Here is a 20,946-nt window from a genome sequence, read left to right as displayed (position 1 = left end):
CTTAATGTCATCTAGAATGGTGAATCCTTTCCAGAAGGTTTTCAACTGACTTTGCCCAGATCCATCAGAGGAACCACTATCTATGGCAGCTATAGCCTTACGAAATGTATTTCTTAAATAATAAGACTTAAAAGTTGCAATTACTCCTGATTCATGAGCTGTAGAATGGGTGTTGGATCAGCAGGCATGAAAACAACATGAATCTCGCTGTGCATCTCCATCAGAGCTCTTGGGTCACCAAGTGCATAGTCACTGAGCAGTCATATTTCAAAAGGAATCTTTTTTTCTGAGAAGTTGCTCTCATCAGTGGGGCTTAAAATATTCAGCAATATCCACAGATGTGCTGTCATCCAGGCTTTGTTGTTCCATTTAGAGAGCACAGTCAGAGTAGATTTAGCATAATTCTTAAGGGCCCCAGGATTTTCAGAATGGTAAATGGCTTCAATTTCAAGTCATCAGGTACATTAGCCCCTAACAAGAGAGTCAGCCTGTCCTTTGAAGCTTTGAAGCCAGGCATTGACTTTTCCTCTCTAGCTGTGGAAGTCCTAGATGGCATCTTCTCCCAATATAAGGCTATTTCATCTACACTGAAAATCTGTTGTGCAGTGTAGCCACCTTCATTAATGATCTTAGCTAGATCTTCTGGGTCACTTGCTGCGTTACCTTGTGCTTTTATGTTACGGAGATGACTTCTTTCCTGAAACCTCATAAGCCAACCTCTGCTAACTTCAAACTCTTCTTCTGCAGTTTCCTCACCTCTCTCAGCCTTCACAGAATGGAAGAGAGTTAAAGCTCTGGATTAGGCTTTGGTTTAAGGGAATGCTGTGGCTGGCTGGATCCTCTATCCAGACCACTAAAACTTCCTCTGTATCAGCAATAAGGCTGTTTCACTTTCTCATCATTCATTTGTGTGTTCACTGGAGTAGCACCTTTAATTTCCTTCAATAACTTTTCTTTTGCATTCACAACTTGGCTAAGTGTTTGGTACAAGAGGCCTAACTTTCAGCCTATCTCGGCTTTCAATTTGCCTTAATCATTTCTAGCTTTTGACTTAAAGTGAGAGACATGAAACTGTTCCTTTCGCTTGAACACTTAGAGGCCACTGTAGGGTTATTAACTGGCCGAATTTCAATATTGTGTTTCAGGGAACAGGGAGGCCCAAGAAGAGGGAGAGAGATGGGGGAACAGCCGTTTGGTGGAGTAGTGAGAACACACACAAGTTCACTGTCTTACAGGTGCTCAGTTCGTCCCCAAACAATTACAGTAGTAACATCAAAGATCACTGATCACCACAACCAATGTAATAATAATGAAAAAGCTTTAAGTATTGCAAGAATTACCAAAATATGATGCAGAGACACAAACCGAGCAAATGCTATTGGAAAACTGGTGCTGATAGACTTGCTCCATGCAGGTTTGCCACAAACCCTCAGTTAGTTAAAAACATGGTATCTGTGAAGTGCAATAAGGTATGCCTACATAGACGTCTGTTTACTACAACATAACCCTTAATAGACTTTGAATAAATGCCTATTCAGTAAAGGTAGAAGGTCTTATCGTATCCCTGTTTGCACACATACGCGTGCATGCACACACGCGTGCATGCACACACACGCGTGCATGCACACACACACGTGCATGCACACACACACACGCAATGTTAAAGTATGTGGGATTTTCTCCATTACAGCTGCAGAGTTTATGAAAAACAGAAATCAGGATGCAGGTGTTGTCTGTGCCAACATCCTATAAGGAGAAATTAACAAAGCTTCAGCTTCTATTGAATACTTTTCTGAATTGGTGGAATCAGCCAAACCTGCGATACTCACATAGAATCATGGAAATTGGAAACAAAAAGCCGGAGTCTACTGGGAATGACAGGCTCAAGATGAACTCAGCTGGAAAATTTGGTTAACTAAAAGTGACATCCTTTGTGCTGCAATTTTTCTATCTGGGAGCTGTAAAAAGGCTGTAATTATTTCGAGTTTTCAATGCAGCCCTTTTCAAACTAAGCCTTTCCTTTTCTTCATTGCTCTGCACCTTTCCTCCATGTGAACTCAGGCGTTTGCCAAGCACTGAAGTGGGAAATTCATACTGGTTTTATACACACATGCATTTCCAGGGAATGGGAAGCAACACAACTGTTGCATTCTCTATGCCAAGGAAAACAAAAGAATGTTTGTACATCAAAACCTTTATCTTGTGCATAGGCTCAAAATACCTGAGCCTGGCTAAATAAATCACCTAATAAGAAATGGCTGATTAAGGCCAATGAAAATTTCTTTGCAAGTTAGTGCTTTTTCTCCATGGAGAAGCCAATACAAAAACTTAGACTTACCTTGTGGCTTTTGGGTCCCAAATCACAATGTCAGCATCTGAGCCCACAGCTATTTTTCCTTTTCTTGGATACAGATTAAAGATTTTAGCTGCATTTGTGCTGGTAACTGCCACAAACCAGTTTTCATCCATTTTGCCACTGTGCTGTAAAACAATTCAAGGAAGAAAATACATTTCTTTTTCTGATAAATGATAAAACACTAAAAATCTCCTGTCAATCAAAGTACAAGAATTTTATCTCTTAGAACCAAATAAAATTGCACCTAATTTCTTATATCGTGAAGCCAAACACACCTGTGAATACTGATAAATCTTAAACAATCATAATGATAATGATGGGGATGAATGGGGTTATATATGGAAGCCTGAAAATAAGTTTTCAAAAACCTATCAGCTTAACAAAACAGCCCCATTAATTTTTCCCATTCTTTCCAAAATCACACAGACAAGAGCTAAATATTGGTAACAATATTTCCAATTCTTGTTTAAAGTTTACTACCACCACCTACTACATTTATAATCTGGGCCTAAGATTTATGAGATGATCATGTAGACATTATGTGGAATATTACAGAGTTAAAATAAGATAGACCTATAATTCAGGTGACTACGCTTTTAGAAATCAACTAAGAGGTTCAATTTTGTGCTACTGAAATTTACATGAACCAACAGTCAGGGACTGTCTGCTGTAAGAGATTTTAATATGGACAAACTTCAGTGGGATGTGATCCCTCTGAAATGATTTGTTTTTAAATGTTGAGAGTTCATCCCTATGTACATTTACATGGCAAGAGCATCCTTACGGTTTATTTAATTATCAAAGGGTCCCCATCTCATAAAAACATTAAGAACCATGTCCTGAAAGTAATTTTCCCCTAAATAAACCATCTGAATGTTTCAGAAAATAACATAGGCTCCTGTATATTATGAAGAAGTATCTGATCACTTTAAAGCCATTTATATACTTTATATATTATGAAAATCTGCTGTAATGAAGGTATCCATTGTAATTCACACAAGTTCAAAGTGAAAGGTTGGACTGTTACCAAGAAAGTCTAGGCTTCCAGGAAGATGGCTTAAGAGTAAGACGCGGAGATCACCTTCCTCCCCACAGACACACCAGAAATACATCTACACGTGGAACAACTCCTACAGAACACCTACTGAACGCTGGCAGAAGACCTCAGACATCCCAAAAGGCAAGAAACCCCCCCACGTACCTGGGTAGGGCAAAAGAAAAAAGAATAAACAGAGACAAAAGGATAGGGGCGGGACCTGCACCAGTGGGAGGGAGCTGTGAAGGAGGAAAAGTTTCCACACACTAGGAAGCCCCTTCGCGGGCAGAGACTGCGGGTGGCGGAGGGGGGAAGCTTCGGAGCCGCGGAGGAGAGCACAGCAACAGGGATGTGGAGGGTAAAGCGGCGAGATTCCCGCACAGAGGATCGGGGCCCGACCGGCACTCACCAGCCCGAGAGGCTTGTCTGCTCACCCGCCGGGGCGGGCGGGGCTGGGAGCTGAGGCTCGGGCTTCGGTCGGAGCGCTGGGAGAGGACTGGGGTTGGCGGCGTGAACACAGCCTGCAGGTGGTTAGTGCGCCACGGCTAGCCGGGAGGGAGTCCGGGAAAAGGTCTGGAGCTGCCGAAGAGGCAAGACACTTTTTCTTCCCTCTTTGTTTCCTGGTGCGCGAGGAGAGGGGATTAAGAACGCTGCTTAAAGGAGCTCCAGAGACGGGCGCGAGCCGCGGCTAAAAGCGTGGACCCCAGAGACAGCCATGAGACGCTAAGGCTGCTGCTGCCGCCCCCAAGAAGCCTGTTTGCGAGCACAGATCACTATCCACACCAGCCTTCTGGGGAGCCTGTGCAGCCCGCCACCGCCAGGGTCCCACGATCCAGGGACAACTTCCCCAGGTGAACGCACGGCGCGCCTCACGCTGGTGCGTCACGCCGGCCTCTGCCGCCGCAGGCTCGCCCCGCCCTCTGTGCCCCTCCCCCCCCCACCCCCGGCCCGAGTGAGCCAGAGCTCACGAATCAGCGGCTCCTTTAACCCTGCCCTGTCTGAGCGAAGAACAGACGCCCTCCGGCGACCTACACGCAGAGGCGGGGCCAAATCCAAAGCTGAGCCCCTGGGAGCTGTGAGAACAAAGAAGTGAAAGGGAAATCTCTCCCAGCAGCCTCAGAAGCAGAGGGTTAAAGCTCCACAATCAACTTGATGAACCCTGCATCTGTGGAATACCTGAATAGACAACGAATCATCCCAAATTAAGGAGGTGGACTTTGAGAGCAAGATTTATATTTTCCCCTTTTCCTCTTTTTGTGAGTGTGTATGTATATGCTTCTGTGTGAGATTTTGTCTGTATAGCTTTGCTTCCACCATTTGTCCCAGGGTTCTATCCGTCCGTTTTTTTTTTCTCTTAATAATTATTTTTTACTTTAATAACTTTATTATATTTTATCTTACTTTATTTTATTTTACTTTATCTTCTTTCTTTTTTTCCTTCCTTCCCTCCTTCCTTCCTTCCTCCCTCCTTTCTTTCTTTCTTTCTTTCTTTCTTTCTTTCTTTCTTTCTTTCTTTCTACTTCTACTAATTCTTTCTTTCTACTTTTTCTCCCTTTTATTCTGAGCTGTGTGGATGAAAGGCTCTTGGTGCTGCAGCCAGGAGTCAGTGCTGTACCTCTGAGTTGGGAGAACCAACTTCAGGACACTGGTCGACAAGAGACCTCCCAGCTCCATGTAATATCAAATGGCGAAAATCTCCCAGAGATCTCCATCTCAACACCAGCACCCAGCTTCACTCAACGACCAGCAAGCTACAGTGCTGGACATCCTATGCCAAACAACTAGCAAGACAGGAACACAACCCCACCCATTAGCAGAGAAGCTGCCTAAAATCATAATAAGTCCACAGACACCCGGAAACACACCACCATACGTGGACCTGCCCACCAGAAAGACAAGATCCAGCCTCATCCACCAGAACACAGGTGCTAGTCCACTCCACCAGGAAGCCTACATAACCCACTGAACCAACCTTAGCCACTGGGGACAGACACCAAAAACAACGGGAACTACGAACCTGCAGCCTGCAAAAAGGAGACCCCAAACACAGTAAGATAAGCAAAATGAGAAGACAGAAAAACACAGCAGATGAAGGAGCAAGATAAAAACCCACCAGACCTAACAAATGAAGAGGAAATGGGCAGTCTACCTGAAAAAGAATTCAGAATAATGATAGCAAAGATGATCCAAAATCTTGGAAATAGAATAGACAAAATGCAAGAAACATTTAACAAGGACCTAGAAGAACTAAAGATGAAACAAACAACGATGAACAACACAATAAATGAAATTAAAAAGACTCTAGATGGGATCAATAGCAGAATAACTGAGGCAGAAGAACGGATAAGTGACCTGGAAGATAAAATAGTGGAAAAAACTACTGCAGAGCAGAATAAAGAAAAAAGAATGAAAAGAACTGAGGACAGTCTCAGAGACCTCTGGGACAACATTAAACACACCAACATTCGAATTATAGGGGTTCCAGAAGAAGAAGAGAAAAAGAAAGGGACTGAGAAAATATTTGAAGAGATTATAGTTGAAAACTTCCCTAATATGGGAAAGGAAATAGTTAATCAAGTCCAGGAAGCACAGAGAGTCCCATACAGGATAAATACAAGGAGAAATACGCCAAGACACATATTAATCAAACTGTCAAAAATTAAATACAAAGAAAACATATTAAAATCAGCAAGGGAAAAACAACAAATAACACACAAGGGAATCCCCATAAGCTTAACAGCTGATCTTTCAGCAGAAACTCTAAAAGCCAGAAGGGACTGGCAGGACATATTTAAAGTGATGAAGGAGAAAAACCTGCAACCAAGACTACTCTACCCAGCAAGGATTTCATTCAGATTTGATGGAGAAATTAAAACCTTTACAGACAAGCAAAAGCTGAGAGAGTTCAGCACCACCAAACCAACTCTACAACAACTGCTAAAGGAACTTCTCTAGGCAAGAAACACAAGAGAAGGAAAAGACCTACAATAACAAACCCAAAACAATTAAGAAAATGGGAATAGGAACATACATATCGATAATTAACTTAAATGTAAAGGGACTAAATGCTCCCACCAAAAGACACAGATTGGCTGAATGGATACAAAAACAAGACCCATATATTTGCTGTCTACAAGAGACCCACTTCACACCTAGAGACACATACAGACTGAAAGTAAGGGGATGGAAAAAGATATTTCATGCAAATGGAAACCAAAAGAAAGCTGGACTAGCAATTCTCATATTAGACAAAATAAACTTCAAAATAAAGACTATTACAAGAGACAAAGAAGGACACTACATAATGATCAAGGGATCGATCCAAGAAGAAGATATAACAATTGTAAATTTTTATGCACCCAACATAGGAGCACCTCAATACATAAGGCAAATACTAACAGCCATAAAAGGGGAAATCGACAGTAACACATTCATAGTAGGGGACTTTAACACCCCACTTTCACCAATGGACAGATCATCCAAAATGAAAATAAATAAGGAAACACAAGCTTTAAATGATACATTAAACAAGATGGACTTAATTGATATTTATAGGACATTCCATCCAAAAACAACAGGATACACATTTTTCTCAAGTGCTCATGGAACATTCTCCAGGATAGATCATATCTTGGATCACAAATCAAGCCTTGGTAAATTTAAGAAAATTGAAATTGTATCAAGTATCTTTTCCGACCACCATGCTATGAGATTAGATATCAATTACAGGAAAAGATCTGTAAAAAATACAAACACATGGAAGCTAAACAATACACTACTTAATAACGAAGTGATCACTGAAGAAATCAAAGAGGAAATCAAAAAATACCTGGAAACAAATGACAATGGAGACACGACGACCCAAAATCTATGGGATGCAGCAAAAGCAGTTCTAAGAGGGAAGTCTATAGCAATACAATCCTACCTTAAGAAACAGGAAACATCTCGAATAAACAACCTAACCTTGCACCTAAAGCAATTAGAGAAAGAAGAAAAAAAACCCCCAAAGTTAGCAGAAGGAAAGAAATCATAAAAATCAGGTCAGAAATAATTGAAAAAGAAATGAAGGAAACGATAGCAAAGATCAATAAAACTAAAAGCTGGTTCTTTGAGAAGATAAACAAAATTGATAAACCATTAGCCAGACTCATCAAGAAAAAAAGGGAGAAGACTCAAATCAATAGAATTGGAAATGAAAAAGGAGAGGTAACAACTGACAGTGCAGAAATATAAAAGATCATGAAAAATTACTACAAGCAACTCTATGCCAATAAATTGGACAACCTGGAAGAAATGGACAAATTCTTAGAAATGTACAACATGCCAAGACTGAATTACAAAAAAAATAGAAAATATGAACAGACCAATCACAAGCACTGAAATTGAAACTGTGATTAAAAATCTTCCAACAAGCAAAATCCTAGGACCAGATGGCTTCACAGGCGAATTCTATCAAACATTTAGAGAAGAGCTAACACCTATCCCTGTCAAACTCTTCCAAAATATAGCAGAGGGAGGAACACTCCCAAACTCATTCTACGAGGCCACCATCACCCTGATACCAAAACCAGACAAGGATGTCACTAAGAAAGAAAACTACAGGCCAATATCACTGATGAACATAGATGCAAAAATCCTCAACAAAATACTAGCAAACAGAATCCAACAGCACATTAAAAGGATCATACACCATGATCAAGTGGGCTTTATTCCAGGAATGCAAGGATTCTTCAACATATGCAAATCAATCAACGTGATACACCATATTAACAAATTGAAGGAGAAAAACCATATGATCATCTCAATAGATGCAGAGAAAGCTTTTGACAAAATTCAACACCCATTTATGATAAAAGCCCTCCAGAAAGTAGGCATAGAGGGAACTTTCCTCAACATAATAAAGGCCATATATGACAAACCCACAGCCAACATCATCCTCAATGGTGAAAAACTGAAAGCATTTCCTCTAAGATCAGGAACAAGACAAGGTTGCTCACTCTCACCACTCTTATTCAACATAGTTTTGGAAGTTTTAGACACAGCAATCAGAGAAGAAAAGGAAATAAAAGGAATCCAAATCGGAAAAGAAGAAGTAAAGCTGTCACTCTTTGCAGATGACATGATACTATACATAGAGAATCCTAAAGATGCTACCAGAAAACTACTAGAGCTCATCAATGAATTTGGTAAAGTAGCAGGATACAAAATTAATGCACAGAAATCTCTGGCATTCCTATACACTAATGATGAAAAATCTGAAAGTGAAATCAAGAAAACACTCCCATTTACCATTGCAACCAAAAGAATAAAATATCTAGGAATAAACCTACCTAAGGAGACAAAAGACCTGTATGCAGAAAATTATAAGACACTGATGAAAGAAATTAAAGATGATACAAATAGATGGAGAGATATACCATGTTCTTGGATCGGAAGAATCAACATTGTGAAAATGACTCTACTACCCAAAGCAATCTACAGATTCAATGCAATCCCTATCAAACTACCACTGGCATTTTTCACAGAACTAGAACAAAAAATTTCACAATTTGTATGGAAACACAAAAGACCCCGAATAGCCAAAGCAATCTTGAGAACGAAAAACGGAGCTGGAGGAACCAGGCTCCCGGAGTTCAGAGTATACTACAAAGCTACAGTAATCAAGACAGTATGGTACTGGCACAAAAACAGAAATACAGATCAATGGAACAGGATAGAAAGCCCAGAGATAAACCCACGCACATATGGTCACCTTATCTTTGATAAAGGAGGCAGGAATGTACAGTGGAGAAAGGACAGCCTCTTCAATAAGTGGTGCTGGGAAAACTGGACAGCTACCTGTAAAAGTATGAGATTAGATCACTCCCTAACACCATACACAAAAATAAGCTCAAAATGGATTAAAGACCTAAATGTAAGGCCAGAAACTATCAAACCCTTAGAGGAAAACATAGGCAGAACACTCTATGACATAAATCACAGCAAGGTCCTTTTTGACCCACCTCCTAGAGAAATGGAAATAAAAACAAAAATAAACAAATGGGACCTAATGAAACTTAAAAGCTTTTGCGCAGCAAAGGAAACCATAAACAAGACGAAAAGACAACCCTCAGAATGGGAGAAAATATTTGCAAATGAAGCAACTGACAAAGGATTAATCTCCAAAATTTATAAGCAGCTCATGCAGCTTAGTAACAAAAAAACAAACAACCCAATCCAAAAATGGGCAGAAGACCTAAATAGACATTTCTCTAAAGAAGATATACAGACTGCCAACAAACACATGAAAGAATGCTCAACATCATTAATCATTAGAGAAATGCAAACCAAAACTACAATGAGATATCTCACACCAGTCAGAATGGCCATCATCAAAAAATCTAGAAACCATAAATGCTGGAGAGGGTGTGGAGAAAAGGGAACACTCTTGCACTGCTGGTGGGAATGTAAATTGATACAGCCACTGTGGAGAACAGTATGGAGCTTCCTTAAAAAACTACAAATAGAACTACCATATGACCCAGCAGTCCCACTACTGGGCATATACCCTGAGAAAACCATAATTCAAAAAGAGTCATGTACCAAAATGTTCATTGCAGCTCTATTTACAGTAGCCAGGAGATGGTAACAACCTAAGTGTCCATCATCGGATGAATGGTTAAAGAAGATGTGGCACATATATACAATGGAATATTACTCAGCCATAAAAAGAAACGAAATTGAGCTATTTGTAATGAGGTGGATAGACCTAGAGTCTGTCATACAGAGTGAAGTAAGTCAGAAAGAGAGAGACAAATACCGTATGCTAACACATATATATGGAATTTAAGAAAAAAATAATGTCATGAAGAACCTAGGGGTAAGACAGGAATAAAGACACAGACCTACTAGAGAATGGACTTGAGGATATGGGGAGGGGGAAGGGTAAGCTGTGACAAAGCGAGAGAGAGGCATGGACATATATACAGTACCAAACATAAGGTAGATAGCTAGTGGGAAGCAGCCGCATAGCACAGGGAGATCAGCTCGGTGCTTTGTGACCGCCTGGAGGGGTGGGATAGGGAGGGTGGGAGGGAGGGAGACGCAAGAGGGAAGAGATATGGGAACATATGTATATATATAACTGATTCATTTTGTTGTAAAGCAGAAACTAACACACCATTGTAAAGCCATTATACACCAATAAAGATGTCCAAAAAAAGTATAAATAAATAAGACAGAGAATGAATTTTAACCTCATCTAGGTATGGAAAACATGGAAATAATAACACATGCCTTTTCTAGACCACACTTCCAGATTACAAAGATGAGTGAGAGAGGAAAGTTAACTTTGGCAAATAAATATGTTTAGAGTCTCCTAAAAAAAAAAAAAAAAAAAGTCTAAGCAAAGAGAAAGAAAATAAAAGTCATCTGGGATGCTTAGAATTAGGGTAGAGGTAGCAGGGGGTGGAGAGGATAATTGGTAGAAGGTAGGGCTGTAGAGATGTTTTGAAGTTCCTTGCGTGTAAATTAACTGTTGAAATGTCATCCAATAAGTAATGCTGAAAATTAAAGGATTTTAGAGAGGAAAGTAGCATGAACACACCCTGGTGTTTGAAAGGCAACTCTGGTCTTAGAGTATGGGATAGATTGTAGCAAGCCAGAGAGTGGAGGCAGGGGCACCAGCTGTGAGACGACTGCAATGGTCCAAACAAGACATGGGCCTCAAAGTAGAATGGTGGACATGATGGTGGAAATAAGGAGGCATTTTGGAAATAAAACTGACAAGACCTGGTAAAATATTAGAGCTAGAAGTGAGGGGTATGTGTAAGGGATTCTGTGGTGTGAGATGTGATTAATGTGCCATTGAAGGGAGGGGTTCTGAGAGATGGGTGAGAATGGCATGACAATGGGGACCTCAGGTCTTACCAGGCAAGTCTCCACTGCTGATCTTTACAACTACACCTGTCAGCTGGCTGGATAGGCTAACATATGAACATTTAGCCATTTGATTCTTCTTCATCCTCAGGTAGAAATTTTTAAATCATGAAATTTAAAAAAAACCTCTTTCTATATTTTGGATTATTATTTATGTAACCTCATACAGCAGTTTTTAAAACATAATATCCAAAAGTTCTTTAAAAGGGATATCTACATTTTTATATGAAAAGGAGGTATGAACGTAATATAAATTCTTGATGTCCTTTCAATCATTCCAAGTATTTATATCAGTGACACATGAGGAACTAGGATTCAACAACATGGAAATCAAGAAGAAGTGCTATTACGTTTCAAAGATTTCAAGAATAATCCTCTAGGTACCCAATCTAAATTTATACCCTAATGTCTGCATAATGGTGCAAAGCATCCTCTAAACCATGCAGAGAAGAAAATTGTTTTTCATTATTATCTTGGGGGATGGCATGGTGGTGGTGATACTGTTGTATTCCCAGTTTCCACTCTAGTGAAAACAATCAAAAAACTTCTCTATGAAGGCTTTTGCCACTCTGGTCCTAAAATGGGCCAGATTCCGGCTGAAAAATCAGGCAAAACAGACTGAGTCCTGTGAAACTCACCACGCCTTTTTCCCATATTACTGACATCCGGTCCTCAACACCATTCACTCCATTGGGAATCTTAGTAAAATCATCCTTCCCAAGAGCTTTCTGGCAGGTGTTGAAAGTGCAGTGGTCAGACCCTGTTATGGTTAGATCACCACTGTAAAAGAGAAACACACAAGAGCAATAGGGGTGAGTAGAAAGAATATGTCAGGAGGAAGCTACCATAACCTTCCCTGGTCTCTGGACCCCATTCTCAACTGACAGTCAGAAAACTGCAATGGAGAATGGGCAGCTTTTTCAAGTACATATTTCACCCATGCCTGTCTCTATTCCAGGAAACACTTTGGGAGAATAATACTCTTACATGAAGCATGATGAAGGATCGTGCTTGGGTCAGAAAAAGTGGGTTCTAGGCTGCATCACCTACTGGCTATGTGACTATGAGTTTGTTCAATGCTCAGTTTCTCATCTAGAAATTGGTAATTATATATACTTGATGACAATTCTTCAGGGTCACTGGCAATAACATAAGTGAAAATTTCTTGTGAGTACAGAATTACACAAAGGTGAACCAGGGTGATCCACATGAACAGAGGCAGCCCCTGGCCACATGGCAATGTTGATGAGCAGAGGTGGGACACTGGCTGAGGATGTTGAGGTCACGAGCAACAGGAATTGTGCTTTGACCTGTGAGTCACCTTGAGGATGTAGAAGGCTGAAGGAGGCAGGAGCCTGAAAGGAAATGGCAAGTGAACTCTTGGACAGTCTGTGGTGAAAAGCTCTTTGTTAACTTGGATCTGAGTATCCATGAATGGAGAATGTCTGAATGTCCATGAATGGTGTATTTCTCAAGAAAAAATGATCAAAATGTCTCCCAAAACAGCATCTGAAAATAGTCTGGATGGCCTTTCATGGGGATAACCTGCTCAGAGGGTAGGATTTTGCCTTTCACCTCTCCAGTGGCTCTGCCCTAGATCATCATCTCTTGTATCCATACAACAAGCACATCTGGTTCCTGGGTTATATCAGCATAGAAAAATATTCAAGACTGTTCTGTATGATAAAAATAGGGCATATTGAAGAGACCTGGTCCTAGGCAGCAAGAGATAGAAAAGACAATGAAAAAATCAGAGCAGAGGAAAATTTCAGTACAAATGATCTGATTTCTCTGTGGCCAGGAGAGATTTTACACCACATCATAGCACAATTAAGCCAATGCTTTTGGGTCTCCAGATGAAGGGTTCCCCAGGGCCTGTGATGTCAAGTAGGACAGAAGACTGGGAGGTCAATGGAAGGTCCAGATGGTAGGACAAGATCTCCTACACTCAAAACACTCAAGATTTGGGACCAGCAAAACATCTTCTTTTGGCAAAACACCTTACAATCATCTACTAAACTATTACTTAGCCAACAGATTCATGAGGAAGTCAGGCGTTGAAGGGTCCGGTCGTAGGGGTGGACCCATAACGTGATGGGCTGCATGGGGCCATTCTCTATTCCAGTAGTGAGTGCCATCTGTGCCGAGACCTGCTGCGATGGGTTCTCCAAAGACCACCTTCCCTGGAAAGTTCAAAGGGAAGCGTTCAGCACCTCGATTTGCTCTTAAGAGAGCCATTTGACAAACACATAAATATTAGTCTTCTCTGTCCTACCTAAACTACAATTTACCTCTCTGATCAGGACTGAAAAGTAAAACCTACTGTTTACCGAGCCTTTCCTACGCTCCAGTCAGTGGGCATGGCATGCTGTGGTAGATGATTGTACCCACTCGCTGATATTAGGCTTGGCCTCATGGCTTCCTTGGGCCAATTATATATGAATAGAAATAACATGTGCTGCTTCCAAGCAGAACCTGTTAGAGCCACAACGAGTTCTCCCTCTGTCATGAGACCAGTAGAAGCTGCTTCTTCAGGTGTGTCTCAGAATGAAGAGACTCTAGAGCAGAGGCAGAGCCAACCGATGATGGATATGAGTGTGAATAAGACGTAAATCTCTGCCATTGTAAGCCACTGATATTTTCGGTTAATTTGTCCCTGTAGCATAACCTAGCAAAAGCTGGCTGAAATATGTGCCATTCTAATGGAATCTTCTCGAAAACCCTATCTGGGAAAAGCTATTATTATCTCCATTGCAGTGTGAGTCCTGGGCAAATATCTAGAGAAAACTATAATTCAAAAAGATACATGCACCCCGATGTTCACTGCAGCACTATTTACAATAGCAACCTAAATGGAAGACATGGAAGCAACCTAAATGTCCATCAACAGGTGAATGGATAAAGAGGATGTGGTACATATATACAATGGAATATTACTCAGCCAGAAAAAAGAATGGAATAATGCCGTCTGCAGCAACATGGATGGACCTGGAGATTATCATATACTAAGTGAAGTAAGCCAGACAGAGAAAGAGAAATATCATATGATATCACTTATATGTGGAATCTAAAAAACAATGATACAAATGAACTTATTTACAAAACAGAAATAGACCCACAGGCATAGAAAACAAACTTATGGTTACCAAAGGGGAAGGGAGGGAGGGATAAATTAGGAGTTTGGGATTAACAAATACACACTACTATATGTAAAATAGATAAACAACGAGGACCTACTATATAGCACAGGGAACTATATTTAATATTTTGTAATAATCTGTAAGGGAAAAGGATCTGAAAAAGAATATATATATATATATATGTATATATGTGTATAACTGAATCACTTTGCAGTACACCTGAAACTGACACAGCATTATAAATCAACTATATTTCAATAAAATAAATAAATAAAGATAAAACTTTTATAAAAGATAAGGTTAAGGCTTATAGGATTAAGTAACTTTTGTACAGTTAAATTACACGCACTCAGCATAGACGGGGTGGAGAAGGTAGGGTCTGAATCCAGGCATTTTGACTTGAGTGGTCCTAACCTCTACACTATACCATCCTGATGACAATGATCTTATGGTCATACAGAGTCCAACCACACTATATCTCTGTTGCAAGTAGACTGATCATCTTTGCACACCCTTAAGGTATAAACCTCTTCTAAAAACTTATGTTAAATAAAATAACACTCAGATAATAAAATTGTAGCCAGAACTGCATATTTATAAAATCATGCAAATGAGGCCATCAAAAGCACACAGTGTTAGAAAAGTTAATAGCTTGTAGTGAATTTGAATTTAAAATCAGGAGCCTATCTCTGATTAGCATTTGTCAGCATAATAGATTCTTTGGCATCCACCTGCTCATATCCAAGCAGTCATGAAGGAGAGTGCACAGAAAGGAGAAGCTGGCATCCCAATTACTTCACTCTGGTTAACCAGATGCCACAGACTTGAGTTAAAATCCTGATATACAACTGAAATGCACTGATTTCCTCAGAGTCCTGACAGTGGATGGCCACCAGCTGCCTAAGTCATACTGAATTGGAACGTAGCACCCTATTACCTCACAGATCATTTCTCCCCCAAATGAGCCATCTTCCTCCAGTGAGCCTAGGGATTTGAAAAACCCTGAAAGCAAGGCTGCTTGAAGCCTAACCAACTTTGCCTCTTATGTAACCTAGCATCAAGCTATTGTTAACAAAAGTTATCCTCCAAGAAGTTAGCCACAGCTAATATCCTTCACTTTCATGATATACACACACTAGATGAATACCACCCCGTTTCTTACTGTCCTATTCCCAGAAAAGAGGAAATGCCGTTAGTATCTCCTTCTGGTGTACCGAACAAGAAGCAATCACTTTTAACATGAACTAAGAGGTAATGCACTATTTACTGGAGAGATAACAGGACGGGCATGGTATTTTATCTGCAGGTACAAAGAGACCTTCCTGTTCCAAGAGAACTTCTTACGGATGCTTGGACAATGAAAAACTCAGATTCTTGATCTGCAATCACTTTACAAGTTGCCAACTCAGGATTTTTCCTGGTACTTCATTACAGAGGAAAGAGTCTTATCACATGTTCTGTTCAATCATTTGGCCCATCAAGGTGGTATGGGAAAACAGTTCCAAAATTTCTACAATTTTAATAGCTCTCAGGAAAAATTAAAAGTGTCAGCATCTACCAGGAGTCTGCCAGGACTGTTTTGAAACCAGATGACAGGTAATTTCCTTGGAAGGGTTTAGCACCTTTACAATATGACGTGCCACTTTTTTGGTATATACAACAAGATCTTCGTTAACAGGGTTATTTTCAACTGTCTCCCCATTAATTTATCTGTAAGTACTTAAAAAAATGAAAAAATAAAAAAGTAAAAATTCCTAACTATTCTTCCCTGTATTTCACAATGGTTCTGAGACATTTTTCAAAGGACTAAACAGCATGCAAACTGTAAAAAGAAAACAAGGGGCCTGGATAATACATAAATTGAAGAATCAAACTAGATTAATTCAGCATAACGGTGGGTTCTGTTAGATTTGGGCCAGAAATAAAGTAGTAATAAACATATCTAATGTATGTATAGCACTCTAGAGTTTGCAAATACAGCTTGAAGGTCATATATCTTACTTGACCTTCATGGCAACCCAAACACTGGTTTGACAGACAAAGAAACTGACACTCAATAAGACTAATTTGTCTATGACACAGGGGTAGTGAGTGGTACATTAGAATTAGAATCCTAGTATACTGATAACATACCATACATAGGCAGTGTGTTAGTAAGAAAAGTATCATTTTTCATTTCTTGGTAAAGAGCATGTATTTTTAAAAGTCAACCGTAAGATCTGTGGACGTGGTTAAGCAATTTTCCAATTTCACTTACTGGTTTGATTTACTACATTTAACAGGTTAGTAATGAAAAGTCCTAGATCTGTCCTAGTCTGATACTCTCCTGATTACATTCGAGACCAGACGATTTCAGCAACTCTTGGCAGATAGTACATATCCATCATTAACATCCTCCCACTGTCTCAGCCAGTTTCACATTATGTTGTATCCTGTCTCCCCATACGTGTTCTCTCTTTCTTTCTCCATCATTTAGCTCAAAACCAAAAAAAAAGCCTTCACTTATGATGCAATCTCCCAGTTAAAGGAGTTCTGCTCTCTGAGAGATTGTTACGATTTCCAAATAGTGAAACATGTCCAACCAACCAAAACTACCCCCCATCCCTGACCAGACAGCCCATTGTTTATTAGATGAAAGCGATAGAGCAGATGTTAACATCTTGTCTGAATTTGGGAGCAGCATTTAATCAAGTCATGGGATCTTTTAGAAAAGGTTGAAAGATGCAGAGAAGCTGGCATAGGTGCCCCGGAGTGGAAGCACCGGCTGCCAAACAGACTTTTATAAAAATAATTTCTCCCGGCTAGAAGGAAAAAGTAGAACCTTCCCGGGCTTTGTCTGGATTCAAAATATTACACTTACAACGAAAGAAAATAATTGAGAAGGAAAATACGCAGAAGCAGCATAATAAAGTAGATCACACAGATTCAGGTTCAAATCCTGATTTTGCTTTTAGTTGGTGACCTTGTGCATGATGAGTCATTGCTCTTGGTCTCAGTTTTTCTCATCTATGAAATGGGATCGTAACGTCCCTCTAGTGTGGCAATTTTGTGAGGATCAAACAACTTAACATATACGAAAATATCTAGCATCTTCCTGGGATCCTGGAGTCACTTCATGTTATGAGCTGAATTGTGTCCCTTGTCAAAATTCACATGTTAAAGTCCTAACCCCCAGGATCTCAGAATGTGATTGTATTTGGAGATAGGGCGCTTTAAAGAGGTAATTAGCTTAAAATGAGGTCACTAGAAGTGAGCCCTCATTCAATACGACTGGGGTCCTTAAAAGAGGTAATTAGGTTAAAATAAGGTCATTAGAAGTGAGCCCTCATTCAATACAACTGGGGTCCTTATAAGGAGAGGAAATCTGGACACACGCACACACACAGAGGGAAGACAATGTGAAGACACAAGGAGGAGACAGCCCTTCCAAGCCAAGGAGAGAGGTCTGGAGCGCACGCATCCTTCCTTCAGTGCCCACAGGTAAACCAATGTTGCCAACACTTAGGTCTTGAACTTCTATCCTCCAGGACTGTGAGAAAATTAATTTCCGTTGTTTTAAGCCACCCAGTCTGTGGTACTTTGTTAGAGCAGCAAACAAATACATTTTACAAATGTTAGTTTCCTTATGGTTACACAATTCTTCTTCTTTTTTTTTTAATCTTTTAAAATGGGCAGTCTTGAACTGCTTTGCAGTTGGACATAAGGTAAATCATCTTGTTCTAAATTTAAAGGACAAGGGATGTTCGGATGTTCATGCACAAGAAAGAAAAAGGAAGCCTGAGATTCAAATCCACCTTAACTCGGGCACACATCAACCCTTTCTTAGGAAAAGTACTGGTTACCAAGCATCAGCTCATCGTACTTGTGTGAGATTTGGTTTTCTCTATTCAGCACCAACAAGCAGGGGGCAGTGTGACCACATGGGCAGAGAGTGGCCTCTGTGTGGCCCTTTCTCCCTGTTAGTCCCCAAATACAAGAGAAATACGCTGGAGGGGCGGGGGGCAGAGTTTAAATAAAATGGAAAATAGGACATCTAAACCTCCCTGTAAGAGAAGTTTATATTTTACAGCAATAAGCCTGGAAAATAAAGCTTTCTACAACATGGAAAACCAAAACCAAAGCAAAGCAAAGCAAACAAAAAACCCCCAACCATCATGTAGCCCAGTTCACTGGAAGCTACTTGAGAACCAAAGTTATCTTAATCATTTTTGCAAATCCAATGCCAAAAGCACAGTGCCAAGCACATATTAGGTGTCCAATAACTTGGTTTTTTATGAAAAGCATAAAGAAAACATTTTATTAATAAGTTCAAGTGAGAGTCATATTTATACCCTAAAGACACGAATATGGATGTAAAATAGAATGAGTTTTATTAAGGTAAATTAAAACAAGTTAAACAGGGAACTAAACAACAGTATTGAAAATTTCAGTCATTAATTGGTAAACAAATTTATTATAACAGATATACACCAAAGAGGGCAGCAAGTAAGTTGCTGGGAGAAACTGCCACCATTCTAAGCAAAGCACCAGAAAAAGAATGAATCCACGTGCATGCAAGTTTTACTGGGAGGTGGGAAGGAGAGGTGAACAATATGTCTTTTTAAACACTATTAATTCCATATGTCAATACACGGCAGAAAAGGAACATCGATACCCAAAGCTATTCAAACCAAAGTAAAAAGTACCTCTGTCACTGAAACAAATGACATATATGGACACATATACTACCTGCACAAAGACTAGAGTACAGTGAGTGAGAGAGGTCTAAGAGTGGTAGGTCGGAACTTCTATATGAGATACAATTTCAGCTGGCTGGTCCAACTTTATACTGGGGGTATGGAGCAAGGGAGGGGGGATTCTGCTTCTGGAAGAAAAGGATAACACTCTAGGGACAGCCTTCTGATTCTCTTGCCTCATTTTTGCAAAAGTGGCTTCTCACAGTAAAGATGGGAACTAACCTAGTTACTCAACTTAGATTAACTGAGACTTGAAATAAGCATGAAATTGAAATTCCTTGCAAACGGTCAAAGGCAACTCAGCTTTCCATGGCTTGCATGTGAAAGCTTTCTTCTTTTCCCTGTAACCTGCTTTTCACTTTTTATTGCAGGTGCTGAACGCTAAAAGGAAATATCATGGTAGGGAAACCGCAGGCTTTGAAAGAAAGCTGATGGACTGAACATGCATTCCCGTCTCTGGCTTTCCAGTTCACATCAAACCCCGGAGAAGATGTACAACAGATGAACAAAATCCAAAACGGTGCTGAGAATAAAAGAGGAACCATGGCCGACCAGGGGTTATGATAGATTGTAGGAAGACAGAAAGCAGATGGGATGGCAATGCTTATTAAGGAAAGTAGAGGCAGCTACAGCTTGAACTCAAACGAGCAGAAGGGTCATGACAGACATTCCTCCTGCTGCAGGGAAGGGGATGAGTTGGGGCAGTTAGCCCTCATCCCGCCCTCTGCCTGGGGAATAAAGCTTTCTAAGGTGGTGCTGATGCTACAGAGTGAAGCTCACCTGAAAACCGAAGCTCACCAGTAACCAGGCCCCATTTACATTCACAAAGTTCACAGTCTCACTGTTGGTGCTCTCATTTGGGGGCGGGGCCTACTCACCAGCAGAGGGGGATCCACACCAGCTCCCTACTCTAATCACCTGAACTGTCCAGTCATGAATACAGACAGCCCAAGATCACCAGACACTTAAAGAAAAAACAAACAACATAAAAAGAAGGGCCAAGATGTTTAAAAAAAAAAACTGAAAAATTGACTCAGCAAGAAACAAGATGATCCAGAAAACAGAATTAAAAAAAAAAAAAATCTCTGTTAGTATTCTAATGAGGTCAAAAAGATCTCATCCATTGAAGGAAAACTGTTTTTTTGCAAATAAATATATGATTACCAAAATGAAATTTTATTAGAAGGAAAGAAGAAGTAAACAAAATCCTTTCCTAAAATATAGAGCAAAAATCAGGTTTTTTTAAAGGTGAAAGTAGTTAAAGGACATGGAGGCTTAGTTCAAGAGGTCTTCTAGTGGAGTTCCAAGAGAGGAACAGAGAAAATTAATATGAAGGAAATAATAGAAGAAAAATGTTCAGAATCAAAGATCAGCCTTCAGATTAAACAGACATCTGAACATGAAGGTGAATTTTTAAAATCCTACCGCTAAACATAGTCTTAATATAAATTCTGGAAGTCTAAAATGAAGAGAAAATATAAAAATCTTCCAGGTGGTGAAAAGAGTGACAAAAGGACATGAATTTTATTGGCATTTGTCTATGTATCAGTAACACTAGACGCCAGAAGGGAATGAAATGGTGCCCTCATAATCCACAAGGAAATAATTCTGAACCTAGAATTCTATGTCTGTTCAAGTTGCAAACAAGCTTGAGGACAAAGAATCAGAAAATTTACCTTCTAACACTCTTCCTTTAAAACTCACATGAGAGGGACTTCCCTGGTGGCCCAGTGGTTAAGAATCTGCCTTCCAAGGCAGGGG

General features: G+C 40.0%; 1 protein-coding gene across 4 annotated transcripts in view; it reads right to left on the bottom strand.

Annotated features, from left to right (window-relative positions):
- The window catches only part of DPYS (dihydropyrimidinase), a 106,457-nt gene that overhangs the window by 59,017 nt on the left and 26,494 nt on the right, over window positions 1–20,946 (bottom strand). For all 4 annotated transcript variants that reach the window (XM_029222511.1, XM_029222510.1, XM_029222512.1 and 1 more), the window contains exons 5-7: window positions 13,336–13,492; window positions 11,948–12,089; window positions 2,339–2,481 (exon numbers count right to left, since the gene is read on the bottom strand). In XM_029222511.1, coding sequence (XP_029078344.1) covers window positions 2,339–2,481; window positions 11,948–12,089; window positions 13,336–13,492 — 442 coding nt within the window. The remainder of the gene's footprint in view (window positions 1–2,338; window positions 2,482–11,947; window positions 12,090–13,335; window positions 13,493–20,946) is intronic.

This window comes from Monodon monoceros, unplaced genomic scaffold (genome assembly GCF_005190385.1).
Source record: "Monodon monoceros isolate NGI ecotype Baffin Bay Population unplaced genomic scaffold, NGI_Narwhal_1 Super_Scaffold_14, whole genome shotgun sequence".
NCBI classification, from domain to species: Eukaryota; Metazoa; Chordata; class Mammalia; order Artiodactyla; family Monodontidae; genus Monodon; species Monodon monoceros.
This window is presented reverse-complemented; position numbering and strand designations above follow the sequence as displayed.